The sequence below is a fragment of the Artibeus jamaicensis genome, unplaced genomic scaffold (assembly GCF_021234435.1).
Source record: "Artibeus jamaicensis isolate MK-2021 breed Jamaican fruit bat unplaced genomic scaffold, CSHL_Jam_final contig_69, whole genome shotgun sequence".
NCBI classification, from domain to species: domain Eukaryota; kingdom Metazoa; phylum Chordata; class Mammalia; order Chiroptera; family Phyllostomidae; genus Artibeus; species Artibeus jamaicensis.
This window is the reverse complement of record NW_026521927.1, coordinates 425,403-442,866: the sequence shown is the minus strand read 5'-3', so window position 1 is coordinate 442,866 and position 17,464 is coordinate 425,403. Positions and strand designations below refer to the sequence as shown.

The 17,464-nt window shown below is 39.3% G+C and overlaps 3 protein-coding genes across 3 annotated transcripts; 2 read left to right on the top strand and 1 right to left on the bottom strand.

Annotated features, from left to right (window-relative positions):
* Positions 1–5,654: 5,654 nt before the first annotated feature.
* On the top strand, positions 5,655–6,569 carry LOC119055740 (olfactory receptor 52A4-like). The gene is given in 3 exon segments (XM_037154012.2): positions 5,655–5,946; positions 5,949–6,331; positions 6,333–6,569. Coding segments are annotated over 3 exon segments (912 nt in total).
* Positions 6,570–11,106: 4,537 nt separating this feature from the next.
* On the bottom strand, positions 11,107–12,057 carry LOC119055741 (olfactory receptor 51V1-like). Its single transcript, XM_037154013.2, has one exon. It carries the CDS (start codon positions 12,055–12,057, stop codon positions 11,107–11,109), a length of 951 nt encoding a protein of 316 aa, XP_037009908.2.
* A 4,014-nt stretch (positions 12,058–16,071) lies between these two features.
* Positions 16,072–17,127, top strand: LOC119055728 (olfactory receptor 51V1-like). Its single transcript, XM_037154000.2, has one exon. It carries the CDS (start codon positions 16,072–16,074, stop codon positions 17,125–17,127), a length of 1,056 nt encoding a protein of 351 aa, XP_037009895.2.
* Positions 17,128–17,464: the final 337 nt, after the last annotated feature.

The window sequence follows — 17,464 nt, the reverse complement described above, 5'->3', positions numbered from 1 at the left end:
AGAAATGAAAAAAGAAACACATTTTATATGCTTCAGAGTACATGGTTTCATTTACCTCCTGGTGTAAGAGGGAAGACAAATAAAAAAGACATTAAAATATATACTAGAAAATGAAAAATATTTTTATTAGAGGAATATAAGTTCTAAAATTATTATGGGTTAGTAGTGAGGTTATTTAAGCCTCCTATTAATTAAAAAGACCTATAACAATGTGTAATAATTGAGCAACTATTTTTTGATATCTGAAACAGAAGATGGTTCTGTGAGACACAATTGTGCTAGATGTTTCAATACTGCCATCTTCTGGTCACACATGATATGTCAGGCCCCCTGGGAATTAAGTGGGATTGCCCTAAAAAATGACTTGAGTTCTTCCTGCCCTAAACCTCCTTTTTGTCCTGGGGAGTAAAAAATATCTGTTAAGATTTTTAAGAGTAATGAAGTTTGGTAATCAGGGAAAATTACATTAGAAAACAAATCTTCCATACCTGGGACCAGCGAAGAACAACCTTCTGCTATGCCAGTCACTTCCCACTGCTGTTCCTAGATAATGAGTAAATAGTCAGAAATGTGTACTAGCTCAAGTGGAGATAAAAATATATCTTGAAGTGAAAATGATACAGGGTGCAGCCACGGGGGGCCCCCAAATAAAGATTTGGAATAGTGTCCAGAATTCCAAGTGTATAGGAATATTGGAGAGACATATAAGATGTCCTCACACCTCCCCCCAGGGGGAAGAGACAAATGGAGCCAGGCCATTGAGAGCTGTTTTGCATAGCAACAGTTTTGCAGCTAACCTCTGGAATGGTTATTTAACATATCTATAACCTTTAACTGGTTTCATAGATATGTTAAATAGCTGTGGCCACGTTTGGAGCCAGGGAGAAAGGAGTGGATTGGACCCAAGATGTAACTAGGGGCTGTGCCCCTGAGTGGAAGGGCTGGTGTGTGGGAGCTTGGAAAAGACTGGCTCCAGGACATGAGGGGATAACTGCCCAGGTGAAAGGGAAAAACCACGCAGCTTTGCCAGAATTGAGATCCCTGCAGCCAGGTGAAGAAGAAAGCCACATGCTTTTGGTGGAGTGCGGACTCCTGCAGCTTTGGTAGAAGTGGCCCACGCGGCTTTGGGGTGTCCTCTTTGGCCACATGGCCTGGAAAGCAAGAGAGACTTTGACTGGAACTGGGTACAAAGAACTCTTGCCAGTGGACCATGAGAGGGTACCACAGTACTTTGGATTAACTGGAGATCCTGCCTGCACGGTGACACAGCTGATGGTGCCAGCGGCCTGCAACACAGACGTGTGCTCTTTTCCTGATTTACGGTACCCGGAGTTGGGACAGTGGGAGAAGGGAGAGCTGTGCGGGTGTAGGTGTATACCCTAAAGGACTTTGCTATTTTAGTGGAGGTGTTAGGCCTGAATAACATTAAATAAACATTTTGTTTCCTTTTCACAAATCTCTGGCATTGAGAGATGTCTTTCCAATTGGCGGCGGACAGAAGAGCCCAGTAGATTTTAGTATTTTGTTTTTGGGAGGGGCCTCTGTTGTATAGCAGTTTTGGGCATCCCTAGGTGGGCCAAATATTGTATTACCCCTCCCTCGGACCTCTTGTTCAGTAACAAAAACACAAGTAAAGCCCCAGAAACCAAATTCCAAGTCATAAAAGTAAAGAGTATAAATTTATTTCTGATAGAGTCTGAATTTGAACTTGTAGCAAATATAATTAGAGAACAGTCCAATAAATTGAAGAATATGCTTTAGAAGATGAAGAGGTTAAAGTCAATTTGTAATGTTATTGGACAAGTTCAGTTGACCTGAACATGTTCTATTTGAAAAACAGAGTATCATGACTGATGTGAGTCTTTATACTTTGTGTCTGAAGCTGTATAACTCAAAAAGGGAGGTGGTGGTTACAGAAGATGGTGTTAGCTCAGTATAAGGTCTTTCTAAGAGAGTTATACAATAATTAGACACAAGGTAAGAAAAGGCATTAATATACATCAACTCAGAGGCTAAGAAACTATGCTAAAGAATTCTGTTTTGAGAGAGCGATTTAGTACAATAATCTCTAAAACATTCCAAATTTAAAATTTATGAATAATGTTGGGGGCCAGTGAATAACTCAGAATAGTATTTGGAGATGATGACTTCATTTATAGAGAAATGTTTCAAAGTACCTAGAGTAACAACACAAAAAATGGTTAGAAGTTTTTGATTTAGATTTACACAACTAATCACTTAGGCAGCATCTCTGTTCTCACTTTAAAAAATACATTTTTAGGTGCATACTCTTGTCAGTGCTAAAACTGAACTATAGTTTGCTGTTTGTATTCATTGCTGGAAAGTGTTGTTACCGAACCAGAGGAGGTCTGAGGGAGGGGCAATACAATATTTGGCCCACTTAGGGATGCCCAAAACTGCTATACAACAGGGGCCCCTCCCAAAAACAAAATACTAAAATCTACTGGGCCCTTCTGTCCGCCGCCAATTGGAAAGACATCTCTTAATGCCAGAGATTTGTGAAAAGGAAACAAAATGTTTATTTAATGCTACTCAGGCCTAATGCCACCACTAAAATATCAAAGTCCTTTAGGGTATACACCTACACCCACACAGCACTCCCTTCTCCCACTGTCCCAACTCCGGGTACCGTAAATCAGGAAAAGAGCACACGTCTGTGTTGCAGGCCGCTGGCACCGTCAGCTGTGTCACCGTGCAGGATCTCGAGTTAATCCAAAGTACTGTGGTACCCTCTCATGGTCCACTGGCAAGAGTCCTTTGTACCCAGTTCCAGTCAAAGTCTCTCCTGCTTTTCCAGGCCACGCGGCCAAACTGGGCACCCCAAAGCCGCGTGGGCCTCTTCTACCAAAGCTGCAGGAGTCCGCACTCCAGCATGTGGCTGTCTTCTTCACCTGGCTGCAGGGGTCTCCATTCTGGAAAAGCTGCGTGGTTCTTCCCTTTCAACTGGGAAAGAGGGGGTCTGCACCCTGCCAAAACCACGTGGCTCCCTCTTTCACCTCACCAAGAGGGGGTCCTCACTCTGCTGAAACCGCGTGGCTCTCTCCCATCTGGCCAAGCGGGGACCCTTCATGTCCTGGAGCTAGTCTTTTTCAAGCTCTCACACAGGCCTTCTCACTCAGGAGCACAGCCCCTCGTTACCATTTTGAGTCCTCCCAGTTCCATCCTCAGTCCCTGCTAGTTCCTTCTCCCTGGCTCCAAACTTGGCCACTGCTAATTAACATATCTATGAAACCAGTTAAAGGTTATAGATATGTTAAATAACCATTCCTCCAGAGGTTAACTCCAAAACTGTTGCTATGCAAAACAGCTCTCAATGGCCTGGCTCCATTCATCCCTTTCCCCTGGGAGGGGGGGGGTGAGGACATCCCAATATGTCTCTCCAATATTTCCATACACCTTGAACTCTGGACACCTTTCCAAATCTTTTTTTGGGGGGCCCTCTGGCTGAACCCTGTATCAGTGTGACATGTTCACAACAACAAACTTTGTATTGCAATGAGTTTTCTGGAGTCTTTTCTTTCTGTCTCTGCTGCTTTCCAAGTCACTTATACTTGTGTCTGTCAATTAATTATTCTCCATTCAACATCTTGGACAATTCTCAAAGAATCCACTCCCTTATATTTTTAATTTGTTCAGATTTTGCAGAAGATAAGAAATTAGAACTTTCTGCTTCCAACTTCATTTACCTAACCTTCCAAAAACACTTCAACATCTTCCTCATTGCTCTCCTGGTGAAACAACCAAGGTCTCTCTTTACCTACCCCAGGTACTCTTTATGCCTTTTGATTTTATTAACTGATATTTTCAAACTGTCCTCACTTTATTGTGTGGAAAAGATACTGGGCGAGGAGCCACGGTTGCTTATCTAAGTGAGAAATTTATATATAAGACTTGTTTCCTGAATCAGAATTGATACAGGGTGCAGCCAAGGGGGGGGGCCCAAATAAAAGATTTGGAATGGTGTCCAGAATTCAAAGTGTATAGGAATATTGGAGAGACATATAGGATGTCCTTACTCCCCTACCCCCAGGGGGAAGGGATGAATAGAACCAGGGTCATTGAAAGCTGTTTTGCATAGCAATAGTTTTGCAGCTAACCTCTGGAATGGTTATTTAACATATCTATAACCTTTAACTGGTTTCATATATATGTTAAATAGCTGTGGCTGAGTTTGGAGCCAGGGGAGAAGGGAGTGGCTGGGACCCAGGATGTTAACTAGGGGCTGAACTCCTGAGTGAGAGGTACCTGTGTGGGAGCTTGGAAAAGATGGGCTCCAGGACATGAGGGGATAACTGCCCAGGTGAAAGGGAAAACCACGCAGCTTCGCCAGAATTGAGATCTCTGCAGCAAGGTGAAGAAGACAGCCACATGCTTTTGGTGGAGTGCGGACCCCTGCAGCTTTGGTAGAAGAGGCCCACGTGGCTTTGGGGTGCCCCCTTTGGCCGTGTGGCCTGGAAAGCAAGAGAGACTTTGACTGGAACTGGGTACAAAGAACTCTTGCCAGTGGACCATGAGAGGGTACCACAGTACTTTGGATTAACTGGAGATCCTGCCTGCACAGTGACACAGCTGATGGTGCCAGCGGCCTGTAACACAGACGTGTGCTCTTTTCCTGATTTACGGTACCCGGAGTTGGGACAGTGGGAGAAGGGAGAGCTGTGCGGGTGTAGGTGTATACCCTAAAGGACTTTGCTATTTTAGTGGAGGTGTTAGGCCTGAATAGCATTAAATAAACATTTTGTTTCCTTTTCACAAATCTCTGGCATTGAGAGATGTCTTTCCAATTGGCGGCGGACAGAAGAGCCCAGTAGATTTTAGTATTTTGTTTTTTGGGGGGAGGGGCCCCTGTTGTATAGCAGTTTTGGGCATCTGTAGGTGGGCCAAATATTGTATTACCCCTCCCTCGGACCTCTTGTTCGGTAACAGAATCACCATGGTAGTACACAAAATTATGCAGCTGCCAGTGTCTATTGCGATGGAGTCTGGGTCCTGCATCACATCATATTTCAAAATCTCTTGGTGGGAAGGAAATTCAAGATGGGAAGTAGTTTTATTGGAGGGGTCACAATCCTAGAAAGAGTCTTCAATCAGTAGTTTATCAAAGAAGTGTTAGTGTGTTCTGTAGAAATACCCAGCCCTGCTAGTCTAAAGTGAGTGGAGGATGAAAAGAAGACAGGAAGTGGAAAGGAGAGGAAAATGGGCCTCGATGCATTATGGATTTTGGTGTTTCTCGTTCTAAAGTACTGTTCCATTTTATCCTTCTGATTTCCACAAACAGGTTAGAAGAAGAAAGAGAAAATGGGCTGGGGTTGGGTAGAGAGCAGGAAGAACACCAGTAAGCAGCCTGGTCACGTTGGTCCTATCATCTGCCTGGGCCATCAAATACTCCATTCTCCAACTGTGGATATCATGAGTGTGGGTGAATGGTTTTGCTAATGTGTATGTGTTCTGATGAAGCTTTCTGTGGGGCCAACATCCATCATCTCATGCATTTTAAAGAGAATGTTGTATAAGCTGATGAAGTTGATTCTCATAATCCTGCTGTTCAATATTTGTGTGACTGACTGAGATGAGTACAGAGAATCACAGTTTACCAAACTTTGCTTCCTTGTCAGGAATGACACTGATCTGCCATGCCCGTTACAGATGGCACCAAGTTCATGCCTTCTGTGGTCACCCTTATTGGGATCCCTGGCCTGGAAACTATGCAGAGTTGGGTTGGGACTCCATTCTGTGTTATGTACTTCATTGCTTTGGTGGGAAATTCTCTACTTTGGCTCATTATCAAATTGGAACTCAGTCTCCTTGAGCCTTTATCTATCTTCTTGGCCATGCTGGGAGCCAGAGAAATTGCACTTGGCACCAGCATTGTCCCCAAGATGCTTGGAAATTTTGGGTTACACCTGGCAGAGATCTATTTTGATGCTTTCTTTTCCAGATGTGGCTCATCCACACATTTCAAGGTATTGCAGCAGGAGTCCTGCTGGCTATATCTCTGGACCACTACATAGCGGTCTGTTATCCTCTGAAGTATGCTACCACATTCACACAACAAATAGTCACTCATATTCAAGTTGGGGTGGCATCGTGGCTTTCCATTCTGGTAATATCATGCCTATTTCTCATAAAGTGGCATCTAAAACTTCGTCAATCAAAGTTAATACCTCACACTTAAACTTCACAACACATGGCCCTTGTGAAGCTTGCCACTGAAGATGTTTACATTCATAAATTCTATTGTCTCTTTGGGGTTTTTATTGTGGGCAGTCCTGACTTCATTTTGATCATTTTCTCCTGTATACAAATATTTATTTATTACTGTCTTTCACTTGCCCCAGAAAGAGGCATGTCTTAAGGCATTTAATAGATGTATTCCCCATATATGTGTCTTCTTCCAATTCTATTTCCTTGCTTTTTTCTCATTTTTTACTCACAGTTCTGGATCTTATATCCTATCATATATACATATCACATTATCCAACCTTTTATTGGCCAGTGGCAGTCTTGCACCTAAGGCTTTTCTTTTAGGGCTTTTAACTGTGGACTAGGTGTCTAATCCACGCCCTAGACTATAATCCTTGTGTGTTGAGCAAGGAAAGACTGTGAAAAACTCCCTATTTATTTTCCAGATGTCATCTGCTTACTTTTTTGACCTCCCTTTATGTAAAGTTTCAGAGTTCAGCAATTGTCTTATGTGAAAACTAAGACATTTTCAGTATTAATTCTCCATTCCTCCTTTCTTACCAGGATTTAGATCTTTCTGTTGCCTCCTTTTTTTCTCCTGATACCTTGCCAAAATTTGAAAATGTCTGTTTCTCTGACCTTTAGAATGGGCCTTCTGCCAGGAAAATTCTCTTCCTTGAATTCCTGCTTTATCCTCAGAAATAGCAGACCGCTCTTGGCGACCATGGCTTTAGAAAGTCAGCTGTCTCTGTCCTCTGAAATCCCACTGACTTTTTATTGCTGAGTTTTTATTGCTTCAGAATGTGACTAATATATTTTAAACTTTTTGCCTCTATTCTCTCTTTCCTACTCTTATTGACAGAATAATAATTTGGGTTTCATACACAAAACTTTATTATTTACATTATTTTTATAATTTGTTATGTCTAGAAAATGTTGCCAATCACAAAATTTACATATAATCTTTGATGTATATGAAGTTGTGATGCTCATACATATGAAAAATCAATTAAAAAGTTAAAATTATACCATATTAAATGAAAAATTTATAGAACACTTTCCTTTGAATACCTCTATATATACTTAAAACAATATCTTTCATTGTATAAAACTCATACAATAAAATACCTTCTTCTGTCCTCTATTCCCGCTCTTTCATTAGAGTTGAGTGTGATATTCAGGGTTTATTATACCTGAATATAGGTAGAATTACTTAAATAAAAATCAAATCATGTCATCAATATTGTTCTGAAACATTTTTTTCATCCACAGATATGATGCAAACAACTCTAAATTACAACTTTCGGACTCCTTTATGTTTTGAAATGTCAAATATTAAATATTATGGAAACATCATAAGGAAATTGGTTGTTTCTCTAAATAAACTTTTCAAACATATCAATAATATAATAAATGGTTTAGTGTATATATGTATATATGCACATATATTTTTATTGTTATGTAAGCATTTCTAAAAATTAATCTTTATTGTATTTTTTCCATTACCATTTAGTCCCCAGCAATCACCACATTGTCATCCATGTCCATCAGTCCTTTTTCCTTTTTGTTCAATCCCCCCACCTCCTAACCTCCCCTCCCCACAAGCTGTCATCTGCTCTCCATCTATGAGTCTGTCTGTGTTTTGCTTGTTAGATCAGTTTGCTCATTAGATTCCACATATGAGTGGAATCATGGGATTTGTCTTTCTCTGGTTGGTTTATTTCACTTAGCATAATGGTCTCCAAGTCCATCCATACTATTACAAAACGTAAAATTTTCTTCTTTTTCACTGTATATGTTAATAGAATATATATATATACTCTATTTGTATTATATATATATACGCACACACGCAGAGACAGACAGAGAGAGAGAGAGAGACAGAGACAGAGTCTAACCTCATTAATTGCTAGTTAGGTTCTGTGAAGCCACTGCAAACACTGTATTAGTAAATTCTAAACCATTTCTCCTCTGGAGTAATACAGCATTAAGTTCCTTTGAGCCTCTAGTCATATTCTCATCAGCCAGTTAATACATAAGTATTTGTGCATGTGTTTCTATTTAAAGACACATTTTACTATGTATTAAACACATTTAGTATTTATTTCTTATGAAAATTACATGCAGTATTTCATTACAATCAAAGACTATCTGAGAAAGGCTCAATGCTTTCCCGATCCTGGGTTATCTGGATTTCCCCTTCACAACAGTGCTGTACACTGTACTTCACTTAATTGCCCATCATGTCATAAACCCACATATTTACCCACTTTTCCATGTTTTCCATAGTTTCATCACACACACACACACACACACACACACACACACTATATATATATATATATATATATATATATATATATATATACACACTTTAGTACTTATCAGAGTAACCTCGGACATAGATGAGTAAAAATCTTCTTTTTCTGGGTGCACAATATTTTAGATTAATTAACATTGAACTTACAAACCCTAACCCTGTAACTCATGCCTAAAGGAAGCTTTTCTAACACATGTATATTCTCCGTAGGTTATATCACAGCCTTATGTTTAAAAACACTAGACAGCCGTTCAGCACTATGCTTGGGGCCATTTGTTTGAAATCACCAACATACAGCACAAAATAAGAAAAACTTAACATTGACCAGATCACACAGAAGATACATTTGTACAGTGTAAGAACCAATACAAGAAAGCGGAGCATCACCTTGTCCAGCCTCATCTGGGAAAATGTGCCCTGGGCAACCCCAGTTTTTTGCTGTTCTGCTCATGTTCAGTAATGATGGTACAAATGCTGTCAGTACTAATTTTGTGGTTTTGAATATGAACTCACAAGCACAGAATCTGCAAATAATAAAGATCAATAATATACACAATATATTAACACAAATATGCATATAAACATATACTCATATGCATACAATGAACTGATTTGTTAATTTCTAATTATAAGTTATCAGTTTAGTTATAAATAAAATAAAATGTGAGTGTGTAAGCACAGTATTTTGACACTAACGTACATAAATCACTTTTATAAATAATCCTTCCTTTTCACTGTTATTTACTTGGGCTCATTTCAGTCTCCTGTGTGTTCCATTCAGTTTGTAAAGAAATTGAGGGGACACTTATGAGATTTTATAAAACCTTGATTATTGGCAAACTTATTTTCTTAGAAATACTTATAGAGAAAAGAATAAATTTACCTGAAATTTAAAGTCCCCAATCCTATTACGCTGTTGTACAAAATGAGGACAATACTACTGCCTTGAACTAATTCAGACAGTTATTCTTACAAATCTGATGTACATAAAACATCTTGCTTAATGTATATGTTATAAAGATCATTTATGTCATCATCTATTAATGTCATAATTTAATATAGAGGTTTCTGTGGCCTGCCCTCCCCAAGAAAGAGGAGGAATACATTGCAAACTTCTCCACTGTAACTAGATCAGGTACCAGTGATTTGCAAGCAGGGTCTTTAGGCAATGGGCTATAGGGAAAGAGACAGGACTGATGCAAGGAGAAGCCATTCTGAAATAAAGAAGTACCATCATAGGAAGCTCAATAGAAAGAAAGTAATTGAGGGAAAGCAAACCAGCAGAGGCAGAGCTGTTAAAGAGGCCTGAGCTGCAGGGATGTCATGGGTGATGAATGGCCACTTTGGAAAGGCACAGGGCACAAATATAAACCTGGGGTCTTTTAATTAAAAATAAAAACTAATTATTAGTTTTCCAATAACAAAACAATAAAAGACTAACTAAAAGGTAACAAATCCAATATTAATTTTCAAAATGGAATACTTTTATATTTCTTAGAAAATTATTAGTGGAAATATAGGATAATTGGCTTCTTCCAATGTACAAACTTAAGTACAGTCAGGTTCTGCTGATAACTCTGCTACCCCAGCCATGGCTAGTGTATAGCTGTGCATAAGTGACAATATTCAACTGAGAAAAAGAAATCTTGAGGCTAATACCATTTTTTTTTTATTTTGGGAGGAGATCATTTTTTTTAAAAAGCAAGGACCAAGGAAATGCACACTTGCATTTAATGACTGAATTGAATTCCTTGTTGTTCCCAGTATTGAAGATGAGACTTAGACATAAGACATATGTTCAAAAGAATCTCAAAGCCACATTTCTATCCTCAGTCTAGGTATTAATGTTTTACTTTATATTTCTGTTCTTCAGCAACCTCTCCTAAAAATAAAGAAGTTTCTCAAACTGCCTTTAAAGCCCCCTGTATGCCATGATTAGAATCAATTGACAAGTCTCATAAGCATCTTAAACTCTTCTGCATTCACTACAATGCTGGCATATGTGTAGGGACATATGGAGTAGGATATGTAGAGAGGTAATAGCTGTCTCAGTGTCATGTTCACCAAACCTTCTGTATTAAACTCTGATATCTAATCTACCTATACAATGCATTCTATTAAATGAGACAGAATGAACTTTCTGGACACTTTTGCTTAATGAAAGGTAGAGAGGTATGAATGACTCAACAGTCAGTCTGTGACACAGCACAATAACATGTAACAGTTGTTTATGATATAAGTATAGACATGTAACAGTTACATGCAGCAACAAAATCACACTTTGAACTAGAATTTGAAGAGCATGGGTGGTACTAAAAGTTAAATCATTTCCTGGTAAATGCTCACTGGTACCTTATGGAACATAATTCACTTTAGTACACATTATATTTAACTTTAAAATAAGGAAATAAGATCAGGAACATTCTCTCTGGCTATTTATCTGGCTTTGAAAAACTAAATTAGAAAATGACTATAAATATGCCTTTAACCTTTTAAGAATTACATATAAATTTATTATTTCTGCTGCAAATCATTATTAGTCACTCCTTTTCCAAATACCATCACCCCTTTTCTAAAACACATTAACCTCTAGTACTCTGTTTAGTGAACCATCTCTGGATTCTGCTACGAATCTGTTGGGTCTTGACACTGTAGATAATGGGGTTCATCAAGGGTGGAAAAAGGATATAGATGTTGCCCATGAGGACATGGACCACAGGTGAGAGATGCTTCCCGAAACGGTGCACCATGGTCAGACCAATGATCGGAATATAGAAAACCAGGACAGCACAGGTGTGGGAGACACAGGTCTGCAAGGACTTGAGTCGTTCTTCCTGGGATGCAATGGCCAAGACGGAATGCAGAATCAAGATGTAGGAGATGAGAATGAGCACCGAATCCAAAAACAAAGTGCAAATGACCAGGGCTAAAGCATAGAAGCTGTTGAAGCGGATGTCAGAGCAGGCCAGCCGGAGTAGGTCCTGGTGGAGGCAGAAAGAGTGGGAGAGGACGTGGGGGCGGCAGTAATGGAAGAACTTTAGGCGGACAATGGGAACAATAATGAATAGGAAACTCCTACCTAGAATAGCCACACCAACATTGATGATTCTGGTATTGGTGAGGATGGATGTGTATCTCAGAGGATTGCAGATTGCTGTAAAGCGATCAAAAGCCATTGCAAGAAGAACTCCAGATTCCATGCATGATAAGCCATGAACAAAGAAGGTCTGAGCAATGCAAGCATCCAAATCAATCTGCCGACTGAGCCCCCACAGGATCCCCAACACTGTGTGCACTGTGGACAGTCCCATGCACAGGTCAGTGAGGGCCAGCATGGCCAGGAAGTAGAACATGGGCTGGTGCAGGCTTGGCTCAGTTCGGATCACATGTAGCACCAGGCAGTTCCCTGAAATTATCATAGCATAGATACAGGAGAAGGGGATAGAGAGCCAGGGATAGTCTCTTTCCAGGCCAGGAAAACCAGTAAGAAGAAAGGTAGAGTTACTGACTTTGAAATCAGGTTGCACAAACATTGGTCTGTAAAGAGAGAAGCCTCTCAGACTGTGAAAGATTTATATATATATATATATTTTCACTGCCTTAATATAAAGTCTGAAGTAACAGCTATAATTAAAATGATTACATTAGCACATTGCTCATGCTTTTTAAAGGTAAATTTGCTCCAAAACACTGATCAAATTAATTTATGCCTACGTATGAAACTGCCTGGTTATCAGAACTTTGGTCTCATGAGAGGAATTCATGTCCCTGGTTACAACATCACCATCACTTTCTGCTTCAAGACTTCCTATTACAGGCAGCAGAAAAAAATAAATGTTTGGCTTGTGAAGTTGTAATAATGAGGCTTAAGAATACAAAGCAGAAAAAGAAAGCACATTCAGGTTATTCACACTTAAAACCTAGTGAAATGAATTAGCCACTGTTGTAGGGTGTAAGATTAGCTAGCCCCTGCTTATTATATAAAACACTAAGTAGTTTATAAAAATCAATTACTAACCATGTGGTCCATTCTGACATCTGTGTTTGAAGGCTTAATAAAGTGCAACTGCCATTTGCGGCAGAGATGTTCTTTCCAATTTTGAAAATGGAGATCACTCTCCTGTTTCAGACACCGTGGCATTGAGATCCTCAGAGAAGCAAGATTTGAGCAGGTGCAAGAGTGCGACAGTCAGTGAAGTGAATGCTGGAGCCTGGGACAGGCTGTGCTGAGGGATGCAGCAACCTGTGCCCCTTTGGAAAAATGAGGGAAAAGCCATGGGTAGCGCCTGCAACGCAGACTTTCCACTCCAACACGTTTTCAATGTTCGTACAAGCACAAGTTTATAAAAATAATTTCTTCGTCCCAGGGGGTTTGAAAATGAGTGTTGGACAGATTGTTTCAGAAACCTTTGGTAGCTTGTTTCCTCCCAGACTGGCCTTTAATTTTTATTTAAAGGGCAGCAGGTATGCCCTATATAAAGTAGATTATTGTTATTAACATAAAATTTCATTTTATTTCTCTTCATTTCTGCCTTATTTTATCTCTCTCCCTTTATTTGAATCCTCTGCTTAGATATTCAGAGTTCATGTGCTGGCAAATATAAAACACTGTTTATAAGTCATATAGTTTTGTATAAAGTTGATAAACTTTATAAGCTGCTTGAATTCAGAATCTCTGTTTTCATAACAATATTATTGAGGTTTCTTAAATTTACTGTGTGCTAGGAATTTTAGTATCATTAAAACTCAGAGTTAGAGTATTTTTGCTATCTAATTTAATTGCTAGAATTATTTGAAGATCATATCTTTATTTTCAGAGTCAGTAGAGCATAGCAATAAAAAATGTGCCCATAGAGTCAACTTTCTGACATAGAAACCATTCTTCAAAGCCTTTGAGAATTGTGAACTTCAGCAAGACACTTAAGCATATATCAGTTTTCTCATCTAAAATGGGGTTAATATGTTACCAGTTTCATAGGGTTGTCCTGAAAATTAAATTAGATGACTATATAAATAAAGCATTTAGAATAATGAAGATGTAGAGAAACACATTAATAAAAACAAATCGCTATTATTTCCATTTCAGAGATGAAAGCCTGAGGTCAGAATTGCAATACTTAAAAAGGTAGCCATAAGCCACAAATAGCTATTGAGTACATGAAATGTGATAAGTTCAAATTGGGAACTCAACCACTCCAGAAAAACAAGAAGCCCAATTTAATAATGGGCCAGGGACCTGAACAGAAACTTCTCCAAGCAGGACATACAGAGGGCCCAGAGACATATGAAACAATACTCAGCATCATGAGCCATCAGAGATGCAAATTAAATCTACAATGAGATACTTACTTTACACCAGTCAGAATGGCCATTATAAACAAATTAACAAACAGTAAGTGCTGGTGAGGTTGTGGAGAAAAGGGAATCCTAGTATACTGTTGGTGGGAATGCAGACTGGTGCAACTACTGTGGAAAACAGTATGGAATTTCCTCAAAAAACTAAAAATGGAACTTGCCTTTGACCCAGCAATTTCACTGCTAGGATTTTATCCTAAGCATCCTCAAACGCCAATTCAAAAGAACATATGCACCCCAATGTTCATAGCAGTATGATTTATAATAGCCAAGTGCTGGAATTAACCTAACTGTCCTTCTGTAATTGAGTGGATGGAAAACTATGGTACATTTACACAATGGAATACTATGCAGCAGAAAGAAAGAAGGAGCTCCTACCCTTCACAACAGCATGGATGGAAGTGGAGAGCATTATATTAAGTGAAATAAGCCAGGTGTATAATCTCACTTATAAGTGGAACCCAGTTACCAAAACAAATAATGAAGCAAAATATAACCAGAGGCATTGAAATAAAGAACAAACTGACATTAACCAGAGTGGGGGAGGGGATAATGGAGGGAAGAAGGGGAAGGGTGGTCAAGGAACATGTATAAAGGACCCATGAACAAAGCCAAAGTAGGGAAGGATGGAGGGTGGGAGGTGGGGGTAGGTGGAGTGGGGTAAAGTGGTCTTGGGAAAATAGAGACAACTCTATTTAAACAACAATAAAATATATCTTATATATTTTTATAGAGATAGATAAATGATAGATAGATAGATAGAATTTGCTTCCCAGCAATTGTTGTTAGTTTGACTCAAATAAGCTCATAAGAATTCTTTAAAAAAAAGAAAAGAAAATGCAAATTGGATCAAGAATGTAGTGTGGAAAATGATTTAAAATGTTTCTTTAAATAATGTTTATATTGACTAGTTGCTGACAATAAACTATATTAGGTTAATGAAATATTACACTAGTCACTGGTTTCTTTTTATTCAGAGCATTTAGACCTACAGAAGTGACTCACATTGTATTTCTATGGATAAACTGACCTAGAGATATGTACTTGGAAACTTTCCCTTATTACATAGCTATAATGGTATTGTTATTGTTCTAAATATTTTTATGACCTTTTTCATTGTAATTAAATAAGGTTAGTTGGTTTCTGTACTAGAAATTACCATTACCATACTAATATAAGTCTTTCATAAAGCAAAGTGGCATGATGTATATTTTTGGAAAGCAGGGGATAGATGGGAAAATGTAGGTTCTGCTAAGCAGAATTAAACACTTAGGAATTTAACAACAATTCTCTATAGTATTTACACAATACAATAGTATTCTATTGTGTAACTGTCTCATAGTTATTTTTTTAATTTATTTTTAATTCTTTTATTGTTGTTCAAGTACAGTTGTCTTCATTTACCCCCACACCACTCCTCCTCCAGCCATCCCCCCTCCTTCCCCTGATTTCACCCTTCCTTGGTTTTGTCCTTGAGTCCTTTGTAGTTGTTCCTGAAAACCCTTCTTCCCTTCCCCCCATTTTCCTCTTCCACCTCCCCTCTGGTATACCACCTATGGCTCAGCCTTGGTGTGAGGCTTAAATTACCTGTAACTCAAAAATGCCTAAAAGAGTACTTAAAGAGTCCAAAATGTCAAATGGACTATGTGTTTGCTGAATAAAATAAATTCACTGATCTTGGATAATTCCAGATTGCAGTCAGGCATAGCTGTTTTCATCATTCTCTTTGAAATGTAAATAGAATGTCCCTGGGGACCTGAGGTCAATTTATACCCATTAGCCTCCTTCTGAATATTATAAATCATAGCCCTCTGGCTCTTTCTTGTGCAAGGACTTAAAAAGATACTATCTACTCTCCTGGGAACAGAGAAACAACTATATCTTTGAAGTTTTGCAAGGACCAGGGATTGCTGGAGAGAGGAGACAGACTGAATTACAGGATGAATGAAAGGGTCCTGTGAAGGTGAAGGTAGTGACTTTTTATAATGACACTGAAGGATTAATATTCATTTTGGGAATCAAATCCTTTCAGAGTTTAAAATTGCTTGAGAAAAGGCCAATAAGTTAGATATTTTTTCTACCCTCAATGTTCTACCAAGTAGAAATAGCGTGAGATTTTTAAGTGTTGCAATGCTCTTGGATGATGAATGTGAACAGCAACTGTGACTTTTTAATATGATTTAAAGAATTCTATGCTGCATGGTATCTCCCTTTTACTCACCTTGCTCCTGTATGAAAAAATAGGTTGTTTGAATGTGACCTACCAAATGGATATAATTTCAGACTCACAGAAAAAGCATCTCAAGTTATCCATGCCTCCTCTTTCTGCTCATGACACCAATTCCTCCATGTTTCTTCTAACAGGCTTTCCAGGTCTGGAAAGGGAATATCCCTGGCTATCCATCCCCTTCTTCTCCATCTATGCTATGGTTCTCTCAGGGAACTGCCTGGTGCTGCACGTGATCCGGACTGAGCCAAGCCTGCACCAGCCCATGTTCTACTTCCTGGCCATGCTGGCCCTCACTGACCTGTGCATGGGACTGTCCACAGTGCACACAGTACTGGGGATCCTGTGGGGGCTCAGCCAGGAAGTCAGCCTGGATGCCTGCATCGCACAGATTTACTTCATTCATGGATTATCATTCACAGAGTCTGGAGTCCTTCTCGCCATGGCCTTTGATCGTTTTACGGCAATCTATAATCCTCTGAGGTACACATCCATATTAACCAATGCCAGGGTCATCAAAATTATACTGGGTATTTTAGTTAGGAGTTTCATATTCATCATTGCTCCTGCGACTCGCCTAAAGTTTTTTCACTACTGCCATCTGCATGTCCTCTCCCACTCTTTCTGTCTTCACCAAGACCTGCTGAGACTAGCATGTTCTGACACCCGCTTCAACAGTTTGTATGCCTTGGCTCTGGTGATTTGTACACTTTTGCTTGATTCCATATTAATTCTTGTGTCCTACATTCTGATCCTGCACTCTGTCTTGGCTATTGCATCTGGAGAGGAGATGCTCAAGCCCTTGCAGACCTGTATCTCCCACATCTCGGCTGTCCTGGTTTTCTATATTCCAGTTATCGGTTTGACTATGGTGCACCGCTTCGGGAAGCATCTCTCTCCTGTGATTCACGTTCTCATGGGAAACATCTACATTATCTTCCCACCCCTGCTGAACCCCATCATCTACAGTGTGAAGACCCCACAGATTCGTGGCAGGATTAAGAAGTGGTTCTCCATGTAGAAGTGAAACACTTTGTTTTTAAATTTTTATTTTGTAATTTTTCAAGTACAGTTTTCTGTTTATCTCTCTCATCCCAGCCTACCCCTCCCCCATGCACCCCACCTCCCTCCCATTTCCACCCCCCTTAGTTAATTTCCTTGTGTCCTTCATACTTGTTCCTCTAAATCCCTCCCATTTTTCCCCCTTAAATTCCCTCCCCTCTCCCCTCTGGTCGCTGTTCCCCTGTTCTCTATTTCAGTGTATTTGTTTTTATTTTGCTTGCTTGTCTGTTTTGTTGTTTAGCTTCCTGTTAAAGGTGAGATCGTATGGTATTTGTCTTTCAACCCCTGGCTTATTT

Excerpts from the sequence above, each read along its gene's own strand:
- LOC119055728 (XM_037154000.2), top strand. The coding sequence starts at position 16,072 with ATGCTGCATGGTATCTCCCTTTTACTCACCTTGCTCCTGTATGAAAAA.
- LOC119055741 (XM_037154013.2), bottom strand. The coding sequence starts at position 12,057 with ATGTTTGTGCAACCTGATTTCAAAGTCAGTAACTCTACCTTTCTTCTT.